The sequence below is a fragment of the Chamaea fasciata genome, unplaced genomic scaffold (assembly GCF_029207755.1).
Source record: "Chamaea fasciata isolate MVZ Bird 193981 ecotype frontalis unplaced genomic scaffold, bChaFas1.0.hap1 SCAF_9, whole genome shotgun sequence".
Classification (NCBI taxonomy): Eukaryota; Metazoa; Chordata; class Aves; order Passeriformes; family Sylviidae; genus Chamaea; species Chamaea fasciata.
The window spans coordinates 15,134,591-15,146,833 of record NW_027094094.1 but is presented as its reverse complement, the minus strand read 5'-3'; the positions used below and the strand labels follow the sequence as shown (position 1 = coordinate 15,146,833).

The following is a 12,243-nucleotide window of genomic DNA, read 5'->3' as shown; positions in this document are numbered from 1 at the left end:
AGTGCCTCACTGCTAAGTCAAGTCAGCTCTCAGTGCAGATAGGCTGCAGAGAATGCTTTTGAATTGATTCTTTAGCTGTGTACTTTAATTAACGTATAATGGGTTAACACATGAAAGATTCACACAAAAGCCTGTGTGACTGAATGAAGTTATCTGTTTCAAGGTGGTAAAATCTTTCAGCTGGCTTTAATGGAAGGGCCTCAAATTTGTTTCTTTCCTGGTAAAATACAACGTTAGCTGAATTAATCTTCCAGTTGATTTTTGGTCTTTGAAGTGTTAATAGACTATTATTAATTTTTTAGATTTTCTCATGTCTCTGTGGAAGCTGTGTGTGTTGGAGTAGATTGATAGCAGGTACTATTTAGACTACTCAAAAGCAATGAAGCCATGACAATTAATGAGTGCTGAGGAAATACTCTATTTTTATAATTTTATTATTAATGTGTAGGTCCTTTCAAGGTTATTATATTCCCTTTACTATGAGAAAAGTTGCCTTTCTTCCTAGAAGGTGTTGTTTTCCCTTCTCACACACACTTGAATCTTCAGGAAACCAGATATGGGTCCTCCCAAAATCATGTTTATTGTAATAGAGCAGAAGGGAAAAGTGAGAACAGACCAAGGCCAGAACCTGCCCTGAGTGCAGCCTTTCAAACCTTTTCCACTTACATTACTGAGAAAAATGGCTGTGATCTGAGAAGTCTGACAAGTACTAAAGTTTTCCAGTTCACTTTGAGCTGCTTTCATTAAAAGGAATTGAGAGGAAAGAAATTGAAAATTAATTGTTCTTACTGGTTTTCTTGTTAAGGGGGCTATTTGGCAGAGAGGCGCACGGATAGAGTATGGGAGGTCAAGGGTGGCCAAGGGTTTGATAAAAAGATTAGGATTTCTCTAGAAATTCCAGCATGAAGGACATGTCAGAAGCACAATGGCGATAGGAACCAAACGCAAAGAAGCTGGGTATAGTTTAAAGCCATGGAAAATTATTTCCTGTGTTCTGTTTGTCCTACAGATTTTTCATGGTTTATACTACTAGTTACACGACCTCTCTACTGTGGCTTTTGCAATATACAGGCTTTTACTGACGCTGCTGAAAAACAAGCTGCCAGCAAAATCAAAATGCAAAAAAGAGAGGATTTATACACCTCTTGCCTTTTTATTATCTTTGACTTCTAAGGAAGAGGGGAGGACAGAAAAAAAACCCAAATAAAGCACTTTTAAACTTTTTGCAGTAGTCTGCTTCACAGCTTGCCACTTTTGTGATACTGCTTCTAAGCCCAAATTAATCGATGTACATCACGGAGGTCATGATGTTGACTTCCTTTTGGCAGCTCTGAGTGAAGGATTCCACAATGTTTAACTTCTAAATTATGGACCACAGCTTTAAATAGTTTAAAGAGCCTTTTTCTTATCTGAAAAGTTTAGTGTTTCAAGATCCTTCTCTTGAAAGCTGCTGAAAATGAAGTGGCTAAATCAGCACCATCATGCTCTTTGATGCAGCATCACCAGCAATAAACAGGCTGAGGAACAGAGAACACAAAGTCTTCAAAGTAGAGTGGCAAAATGGAAATGCTGCGATGCAGTTCACAGGTTATGGTCTTAATGGCTCCAAAAAGCCTCATAAAGAAAGTAAGAAATTACTTCTGTGGTTAGAGCTTGAAAGTCTGTGGGCAAACAGGCTGAGCCATCTGTGGCGATGTAGCTTCATTCACGTACTGTGAAAAAATGCTTTCATTTTTTTGCTGAAAACCTGTATAGCTATATTTAGCACTGTACCTGTTATATACATGCTTTCAACAATGGAAGAGATACGGTTACTACAGGCACTCCTGTGCTCTTCAGTTTTCCCCTTTGTATTTGCATAAGTATAACGTTGCATTTTTCTTTTGGCTTTAGGAAAATGAGTAATGAAGACACCTGCCTGTCCTTACCTATTTTAATATATAACTGGCCTGATTTAAACTCTAGTATTCCCTCTTGATGAGGTGGTCAGGAAGGGGAAAGCTTGATGTCCCATTAAAGAGGATGGTGAAGAGCAAGTAATATTTCTTCTTTTGCTGGAAACAGATTTTTGGAAACAGAGTTCACAGGAAAGCCACACATTCATTATTAAGTGACAGCTGGATTTTGCCAGCAACAAAACCTGTTTCTAAGACAAGACATAGAAATGATTAAGGAGCCAGAGGAAAGAACCTTTTGTTTCAGATGAAAGGGTGCGAAAGGATGCAGAGCTTCTTTGTGAATGCATATTTCCAGCTTTCTTCACAATTATAAGCTTTTTTTGTTTCTCTCTGTCTCAGATGAGGAAATTCTTACCTAAAATAGACTATTGCAAGGTAGTTAGAACCCTGAACATGAGAGATCTTGGCTAAAATTTCTTTAGAGAGAGTATAGGGCTGAATCTGATTATCTTGCTTGTGAGGTTATTGTATAAAGTGGGCAGAAGTGTTCCATTTCCTGCTATGTTATCAGTGAAGATTCAGGCAATAGTGGCATTTATGATGTCTGATCTTTCTGGGGTGTATTGTATAGCTGTAAGTGGGTGAGTAGATAAATGTAAGTCCCCGTCTGTATCTTGCTCAGCAGTGCAAATGTTTATGGCACAGAGAGGTGAATACCTTCATTCATGGATTCCAGTGCTGATCTGTCCACTGCTGTCAAGGCCAGGTTGCTCCAGACATGCTCAGAAACAGATTGTTCAAAAACACAGGGAACTTCAAGATGAAAAAGGGACCAAGGCAGCTGCATGATTATGCAGCAGCTGCTGAGTTACACATTGCTGATCAAACTTTTGATGCCATTTTCTAATGACTTCTTATTCTAAAAGGCCTGACTTCTCCCAGGCATCAGTTCCTTCAGTTCCTTCACTTTATAGATTTCCATCTGTCTCATCCAGGTTGAGATTTTTCCAAATTTACATGCTACATCCTATTTTGCATTAGATACAGGAATTTCAGTGAAAAAAAAAAAAAAAAGAAATCCAGTTTCACTTTATTAAACTGTCTCAGAAGGAAATTTAGAGTGACAACATATACATTTCTGAAAAACATATTGGGTTACATTTTCAGATGACATAAAATGATCCTACTTAGCTTTAACAAAATTAATCCATCTAGCAACAATTATGAATAATGACAGCATGTAGCACAAAATATGGAATAGGCTTCCATTTAATTAAAAATGACTGAGAATGCTACTGACCATATTTGATTGATTTTTCAGTAATTGATTGAATATTTTTCTGAAAAGTCATACATTTCCTCAGTTTGAGCATGGATTTACTCTAATATCAATGCTATTGTTGTGCCAGCACTCAGCATATTTAAGTAAAAGTGTGCAGTCGTTCTAAAAATGGAAAATTGTTGAGGGTTTTAACAAAACTGTCCTAAAAAATACATTTAATTTTGATGGTGTTGTAAATTTGAGAAATTAAAATGCCCACACTTTAAAGCTTGATTTTATAAACAAGACCTACAGCACTTTATGGTGTATGGATCAATCTGAAATGTGCAAAGAACTGCAGATTCCCTGACAGAGAGTAATGAGAAAGCTGCAGCTCTGCAGCTAGCAGTGGCCGGAACTTCACACAATCCTCATAGCTGACTGCTCCTCCAGGCAATGCTCTTTCCAAATGTACCTAAGTGCCATTTCACCCTTACTTAACGGGGTGATGGTGATGTCCACTGTCTAATTATACTAGGTTGATTGGAAACACTATCCCAATGTGTATGACCTAGGCTTTGGCTCCTATTTGATGGTGATACCCCAACTTCTGGTGTATAATTTGTAGTGTCCCAAATCTCAAAGAGCAAAAAGAAAAATGAAGCAAAAGATGAGAAAGCACTTTTAAGTACCTAACAGATTTTTATAGAAAATGGGAAGAATATTGGTGCTTAATCAAAGTGTGAAGTCATCAAGTAATAGTCAATGATAAATGATATTATTATTATTTTATCAACATTAAAAACAACAAAATTAACCATAAGGGAGAATAGTTTCATCAAAACAGAGCAGGAAAACAAGCAGTTATGCATTAACATTCAACAGCTGTTTTGAGTATATATTTGGAAAGAGCAAGCATCAGTGCCTTGTGACATTGGGGTAAAATTAAGAAAAAATTTCTGTTTTAAAGATAGATGTTACAGAGCACATGCTAAATTTAAGCATTTTCAAATCTTGGAAACTAGTAAACCAAGAGAAGAAGCTACATAAGGAGTTTTCTCATATCAGTTTTTAATAAATCTTCATAATCAGGGAAAATTCCAAACAAGTGAAAGAATGCCAATTCAAATAAAATAGTTATCATTAAAAAGGCTGGCTCATTGGCCCATAAAAAAACCCCTGCAACTGATTTCCAGTAAAAAAAAATGGGATTGTTAATTTGGAACTAACATCAACAAAAAGCTGGAGGCTAAAAATGTAATAATACATATCAGTGTCCCTTCATGGAAATTATATCTTATTAAGTGTTTTTGTTATGCTTTTTATTTGGGCCAGAATTATAGCTCTAAGTAATAAATGTAATTTTATTACTGTATTTTCTAAGGCATTTAAGATATTGTCATGTAAAGTTACCACACCTGCACTAAATCAAAGAATAATCAAAATCAGGTTTTTAACACTGAGATATTCTTCCAAAAAGCAGTTCACTGTTGCCTGGGACATTAAAGGGTCTTATCTGGAGACCTTTTGTCCTGGTTTTGGCCCAGATCAGAGGGAAGGGGTGTGGCCAGACCCCAATGTCATTCAATGCTGCTTTCTATCATTGCCAGGGATGGGGGAAAGGGACTTTCTCTCTTCCTAGAAGAAGGATGTTCCTTCCAATGGGAGAAAGTGCGGTATTTGAGATGGTCTGTATTTTACATGTAAATAGTTTCTTTGTCTTATACCTTTTATTATGAATATTGCTGTGTTGCTGTTTGTTTTCTTACCTCATTGCTGTTTCCAGGAAATTGTTCTTATCTCAGCCCACGATCTTTGCCTTTTGTGTTTTCAGTTGGGAGTGTAGGGGGAGGCAAGAGGAGTGGTTTTAGCTGGGCTACTAAATGGGAGAATACCATTCCTAAACTACAACACCATTGTAGCTGACAACTGACAGCCATCAAATAAAACCACTTCTAAATGTTCTAAGTTCAACATCGCAACTTTAAAAAGCCCCTAGTCCAGAGGAAGGAGAATGTGTAAACATTGGAGTGATTTCAATGCAGAAACAAAAAAGTGATCCAAGGACCTAAGGAAATCTGCATTCTCCTTGAGCAAAAGATACGGGCAGGGATCTTCCATCTCTCTGGAGACTCCAGACCTTGTCATAAGGAAATCTCATCCAGCAGATACAGTCCAAATGTAATCTTCCACTTTGAAATCTGTCAGCAAGACTGTGCATTGCAGTAAACGTTTTTTCTGGATGTCTGCCACACGGGAATACACAATCCTTACTTAGAAAGTTGACATTAACTAGAAAGGTTTAGGAGAAAGGGAGGGGGGGGGAAGAATTGCAAATACTATCTTTTTAGGATAGGACAGGACCTCACTACTGTCAGACATCTACCAGTGCAGATTTTCCTCAAATATTTTTCCAGAATCTGAAGCAGTCTCTCTTTTGCCCAGATTTGGCCTGGCACAGTTCCTTGTTGACTGAAATTAAATTTCACATGCATTTTAAAGACAACTCTCTAGAAACTCTGGAATGACAGTAAAACCAGTTCAGCAATTCAATGTGAACAATATCTTCTCTTTAGGACTTACTCCTTTATTGTGATATCATTGAATCAACATTTGTAAAGGAACAGCTGCCAAGCAGAAATGTTGATGCCATGGATCATTTTCAGAAGTGTTTTGCAATTTTAAAATTATATCAGCCGAGAGTAGACAACAGCACTTGCAATATGTCAAAAAAATTGGAAGTGGCAGAAGTCAAAGACTGGAAGGCAATCCGTGTGGATCTGGTCATCATTCCCTTTGAGCAATACGCTTATGCTCTGTTGGGCTGGACAGGCTCCAGGGTAAGTAACCACAACAGTATACTTTCTTAGCGTTGCAAGCACGTTTTTGTTGTTGTAGGACTATTCAGAGTTCATGGGTTAAAAAAAAAAATGTTCCTGATGTCCACACATCACATTTCATGCTGTCATCCACCCCTGATCATGGGTTGGAGCTGATGAATTCATCACTAACATTTACGGATGTCTCTCTAGGAGAGTTAAGACCTATTTTCCTTGAAGCTTACAGTTTAGGTTCATGAAATGGAGAGCTAGGTTTTTGGTCAGTTGTGTTCTTTCTACATCATGATACTGTTAACAAGCAATTTAAATGGTTACTGAGTACTGAGAGATGATTTGGAAAGCGTCTCATAATTTTACAGGAAATTAAACATTTGAGGAAGAGATGTTCTGAATTGGAACTTAATTTGTTTTGTAGGAAATTGAAAACGATTTGACATCTTTCTTTTTGGATTAGATCAAATGTTTTGTTTCACTTACGTTTTAATTAATTTCTTTCAATTGTAAAAAAAATTGAAATATTTTAAAATTAGACACTAGTTTTGAACTAGAATAAAATATATTTGGATTTATGTTTTAATAAGAAAACTTGAAATGATAGCTACTTTCACAATAGACACTAGTTAGCTGGCTTAATATAAAATAGTACACTATTTTCAAAACAAAAAATTCTACCTAATGCAAATTTGAAACTCAAATGATTAATCTCTCTCCAGACAGAATTATTTTTCAATCTTTTCTACATGCTTGCCTTCTGATGTTAATTTTTTAGGGAGTGTTTACATGGTACAATGGAGAGCTCTTGTGCCTGCTCTGAATTATCTTTTTGATGTGTTGTAAGCAATACTGGTGCCTTGCCACTCTGTTCTACTCAGGTTAATTGGAAGCAGGATGGCTTAGACCAGGAAAAATGTTGAAATTGATGTGTTCTCCTGCTGAGTTTATGAGTTACTTCAGTCACTTTTTTGAGATAACAAAATGTATTTATTTGGTCTTTGGATTAAGTTCTGCAGACTTTGGCATCCTTTCTTATCCTGGAAGTGTTTGGCAACTTAAAAGCCCTCCTCTCAACTCTGTAGATAGGTGCCTACACTAAAAACACACAGTGTGAGGCCCTTTGGATGAGCAGGCAATGACTTCATTTTTCTCTGCCTCACTGAGCTCCTACTCCCTGTTGAGCTAATTCACCTGCAGACTGTGGGAGCCCATCACAGGTTTACTTTCTTATACAGTGCCCAAATACTCTCAGAGTAACCAACTGAAACGATGGATGATTCCCTATCAAAACATTTCCTTTCAGATGACTGATTTTATCAGACTATATTCCTTTAATAGAGGTAATTTTTACTCCTTAGTTTATTATTTGGTTTGGTGTTAGAAGGTGCAAAGGATAACAATTTTAATTTGTGCATATGTTTGATATTTGTGCATATGTTTGATATTTGCTGCATCTTTGACAGCAATTTGGACGTGATTTACGGAGGTATGCTACACATGAAAGGAAGATGATATTGGATAACCATGGATTATATGACAGGAGAAAGGTACTGTCTATTCACAGAAAAAAAAGCCAATGTGTTTTTATTTCCAAGTGTGCATTTACTATTAGTTTTTTATATTCAACTATGTAGAATATGCTTGATTATCCATTTAGTGGTAAAACAGTTCCACCTTCACATGATTTCGTTTCACTGGAACAGCCTGATTAAATCTGAACAAGTAAGTCTGGAATTTTTTGAGGGGGGGGCAATTATGAGGTAATTCCTGAAATGTAACAAGAAGCATGAATTAGACATTTGTGTTTGATAGGAACTGTGCAGCCTTCACAAAAGTGGGAACAACCCATCTGTGAGTATTTGAAAAAGGTACTTCACTGTCCCATTTCAGAAGGAAAGATCATTTCTGTGTCCCTGGCACTCTTTCAACTCGTATTGGTCTGACATTGCAAATGAAGAGGGGGTATTGAGTGGTACAGGCTCAGTTAGAAGGCTTGAGGGAGTTTTTGCTGGGTATGACACTAAGTAGGGATTAGGGATCATCCTGCTTTTAAAGCCCTGCATTCAGAAGTCTGTGTGGAATTCTGTTTAGTCAGGCTTGGCAGCCTGGGGAGTAATTGGTATAATTTCTGGTATAAAGGCTCTTGGCTGAAGTTATACTGATCTCTGCATTTATCTGGCTTTATGTCTTTGTATTTGCATTAGGCCATTTAAATAATAAGCAAAAATCAATACTGAAGTTGCTTATTGATGTCATTACAGGGAAAGGCAAAAGTACCACGTCAAGACTTCACATTAATCTTTCCTACATGTTCCTAATAGATTTGTGACTGCTTTCAGCACCCCTACTTAAATGCAGTATTGTCTCATTGCTTCTTTCTAAGATGCAGGAGTGATCTAAGTCATCACTCCACTTCAGCTCACTCCATATGTGCTCATCAGGTCCAGATGCTGCTATAGCATCCTCAGTTCACATGGAAACCTAGGGAAATTATTGGGCTAATTATCCATTTAGTCGGATATCCTGTCTCCAGAAATTGTCAATACTAGATGCTTCAGAAGAAAACATGAAGTCAATAGTAGATAAATATGCTATTATGTGTCTAGAGGATGTTTCTTCACAAACTCAGGGATGATGTCAGTGTATTTCTGCCTGTCATTTGTATTTTGAAAGTATTCAAAATAAGAACTCTTTTCCGCAGCATAATGTGGTTGGTGTGATTATCTGCATGCTAATATGTACTCTGCTCAATAGCTTCTTGGATGTAACAGAAAATGGCACTAGGGAAAACCAAAGAATTTGAGGAATGCCAGTGTCATTTTTTTGTATGCAGAAAAATTTGCCTGTTTGGTGTATGAGTATGTATCATTATATCTGCTGCTTTTACTCAGAGCCCTGGGGCTTTCAGGGATGCAAAATGGTCACTGCTCTTTCATAAACAACATCAATCAGTATTATTTTTTCTTGGTTATATTTAGATTTTAAAACCAATATACCATTAAAATCTTTCTGGGGAAAAAATTGTGAGCTTTCCATGTGTTTTTGACTGGATTAGCCAGGATGATTTGCAGATAAATAATGAGTTTATCTTCACAGCGTCCTCTGGGAAGAGAGATGCTCTTTTCATCCCAAATTTTCAAGTAAAGAACTGAGGCAGAGAAAGATTTAAGATCTTAAACATCCACTTATTTCCAGGGCCCTGCATTTATAGTGTCTGGCCTTAAGTTTCTTCTGTTGAGTATCTGCCTTGGAAATTTGAAAAATACGAACAAACGTGTGCACATACCCATGTTGTGGTTCCCCAAACCATCAGCTGTAACTGTAACCTAATCTCCAGACCTTCTACGTGTCTGAGTCTCAACTTACGTTTCCTCAATTCCTCGTACTGCCCAAAACTGAAGAAATGAACCTGAAGACAAGGCTGAGAAGCAAAACTCAGAAAACTTTCCTTATTCCTTATCATAAGGCAGGAGTCCTTGACAAAGGCAAAGAAGAAAAACCAGCGAACCAAAAACCAAACTAGATGAAGCCCAAAACACCCAGACCAAATCTTTAGGGAAAATTTCAACTGTCTTGACCATGAAATCCTTAATCTACAATTTCTGTATATCAAATGATGCACATTAGTGGGTCAGCTGTCTCTTTCAGGGAGAGACTTTGCTTTCAAATGTCTATCTGTCATCTCTTCCCTTGGCCCCCAATATCTAGGTCTTCCGTTTATCATTTAATCCCAAACCCAGCTAGTTTGCTTCCAAATTCTGTTTTTTGCTGTAAACCACAGATGCACTGCAGATTTCAAACACAAAAAGTTGTGTTAATATGTTGACACAGCAGAATACTATTCTTGTTTCTGCTGCAGTCTCAGAAATAGCCAAATTACATTAGCTGACTTTTTCCACAAAGAAATTTCTAAGGCAGATATGGAATATGAAAAATTTCAGACCAGGCAGCACTGCTCTTTTTTCAAGTTTATTCTTGTTCTAACAAGAAGCAGGGAGATGACTCTCTAGCAAGTATACTAATACTTATAATCTAATGTGTTAAATTCAAATCTATTTAAAAATTATTTTTAACTTTACAATTTTGTATGAAGTTACTCCCACAAATGACAGTTTGAACAAAAGCCTTCAATACTGCCACCCAGTGTGTAATAAGATCAGAAATATGGAGAATACAGCAATGGTGTCTGCCTGTGAAATGTGATGGCCCATAGTGGAAGAGGAGAAATTTGCAGTAAATTGTGTGGCTGACAAGGTTAATTCATTTTAGGGTCATTAGAGTTGTAAGCTTAAAATACGTGATAAAAATAATTTGTAATTTTACACAAGGGAACATATGCCCAAATTGTAAAATATTTAGGGTTGGTTTGTCGGTTATTTTTCACATTAAACTATGAAAAACAGGGATGGAGGACACACAACTGACACCAAGAGTATTTTCAAGCACCAGCACTTTATAATTCCCCAGTAGAGCCTTTTATACCCTTTTCCCCTTATGCATAACACCTGTGTGCCCTTTTACTCTTTTGTGATTTGTCAATACAAATCAGCATTCCCTGCTCCTTTTCCTTTAATGCTGTTCACATGTCTTACCTTATCGGGGCAAGATTGCCTGCAGCACTATCTCTATTCTTTTACCATACATTCTCTCACAGAGCAGAGAATCTACTTTATTGTAATCCCAGTGCTTTTCTCTTAAAGTTATTTGACTCGTTGGGAACAATAAAAACATGGGTATTTTATCTGTACTGTTTCATAAAATTGGATTGGAACATGAACATTTGTATTTCATAAGTATATTTCTCTTTGTGAAAGAAATCTTCCTTTCTGAAAGCTAAAAAAAATCAGGGAGCAGATATCCCTTGTGCAAGCTGCTCAAGATCCCTGAACAAAACCTTAATTAAGGTTAATGAGGCACCGTATGTGACAACTGAAACACATCTTTCCCATATTTCTCTCCTTGACTGTTGAAGAGAGGTTATTTTATGTCACTGGCTCTGTCCAGGCAGGCAAACCTTCATGCACAACTCTAGCAGTCACTGGGGTATTGACTGGGGTAGAATTTGGGAGCTGGACAAAATCTTTCCTGCTTCGTCCTTTTTCTTCTATTAGTCTGTGTGTGTGTACCACAAAAGAGATAGGAAGATCAGGAAGAGTCAAACTATTTCTTGATCCTGCAGAAGATCAAGTCCTTTCATTAAAAAACACTTGCCTGTTGTCATTTAAAATTATTCAAGCCATTATAAGAAGTTAATAAACCATGGTATAGCAAATATTATTTGCTTTTATTTAATTTCTATTTGGTGGAATGTAACTGTACTTGCAAGAGAATGTCATTCATTATAAAAGAAAACAATTTTCTGATTTGCTCTTTATTTCAATATATAATTCAGTATGCTTTATTGTTCTTTATTAATATTTATCAGCCCTTTGGCACAGATGCTTGCACTGTGGCCCACTGCTTGAAATGTGATGCATGTCACAGAATCCCAAATTCCAGCGTTCAAAGGGTTGCAGCAGGAGAGAGTCCTGCTTACTTTAATGTATTTCCAAAGGGATTCTGCCAGGAATTGGGAGCATTAACACAGCAGTTAGGAATCAATTACATAGCTTTGCAGACGGGAACAAAAGGAAGAGAAATTTTCTCCAGGGACTTGTTACAAAGTTACACTGTGAAATTATTCCTCAGCCTTAATTTTTTTTTTTTTTTTTTTTTTTTTTTTTTTTTTTTTTTTTTTTTTTTTTTTTGTGTGTGAATCTTTTTCATATATTTGCTGGTTTTGGAAGACAGTGTGCAGTTATCAAACTAATGATTTTTTCAGTTCTGTAATAAGAAGGGCATTTTGTAGATCTTCCTTTCATAGGAAAATTGTGACCAAAACAAATGAAAATTTGCCACCAATTATCTGTCAGCCTCTTTTACATAAAAAGGTGAGTGTATGACCAAATCTGTGTGTCTGTAGAACTGTGTACTAAAGGTATGGAAATCAGCATTTGTATATACCAACCTGAGGTATGTAATTCCTGTGATTTACACTAGCAGGAGGTCAAACCTTACCATGATCCATCCCCACTCTTACAGAATGGACTCCATTGATCAGCCAGTCACAAGGAAGAAAGAGAAGTTGTACATTCCACATGTCTTATGGTATTATTGCTGCTACAAATGACATGAAATTTTTATGAATGGGCGAATAAAATTCTCGTTGTAAAACTTTCCCTGTTCATGAATAAACAATATGCTCTCTAAA

At 36.8% G+C, this 12,243-nt stretch overlaps 1 protein-coding gene across 3 annotated transcripts in view; it reads left to right on the top strand.

Annotated features, from left to right (window-relative positions):
- DNTT (DNA nucleotidylexotransferase) overlaps nucleotides 1-12,243 on the top strand; it is a 128,927-nt gene that overhangs the window by 100,326 nt on the left and 16,358 nt on the right. For all 3 annotated transcript variants that reach the window (XM_066191162.1, XM_066191163.1, XM_066191161.1), the window contains 2 exons: nucleotides 5,736-5,999; nucleotides 7,457-7,540. In XM_066191162.1, the coding sequence (XP_066047259.1) occupies nucleotides 5,736-5,999; nucleotides 7,457-7,540 (348 nt within the window). The remainder of the gene's footprint in view (nucleotides 1-5,735; nucleotides 6,000-7,456; nucleotides 7,541-12,243) is intronic.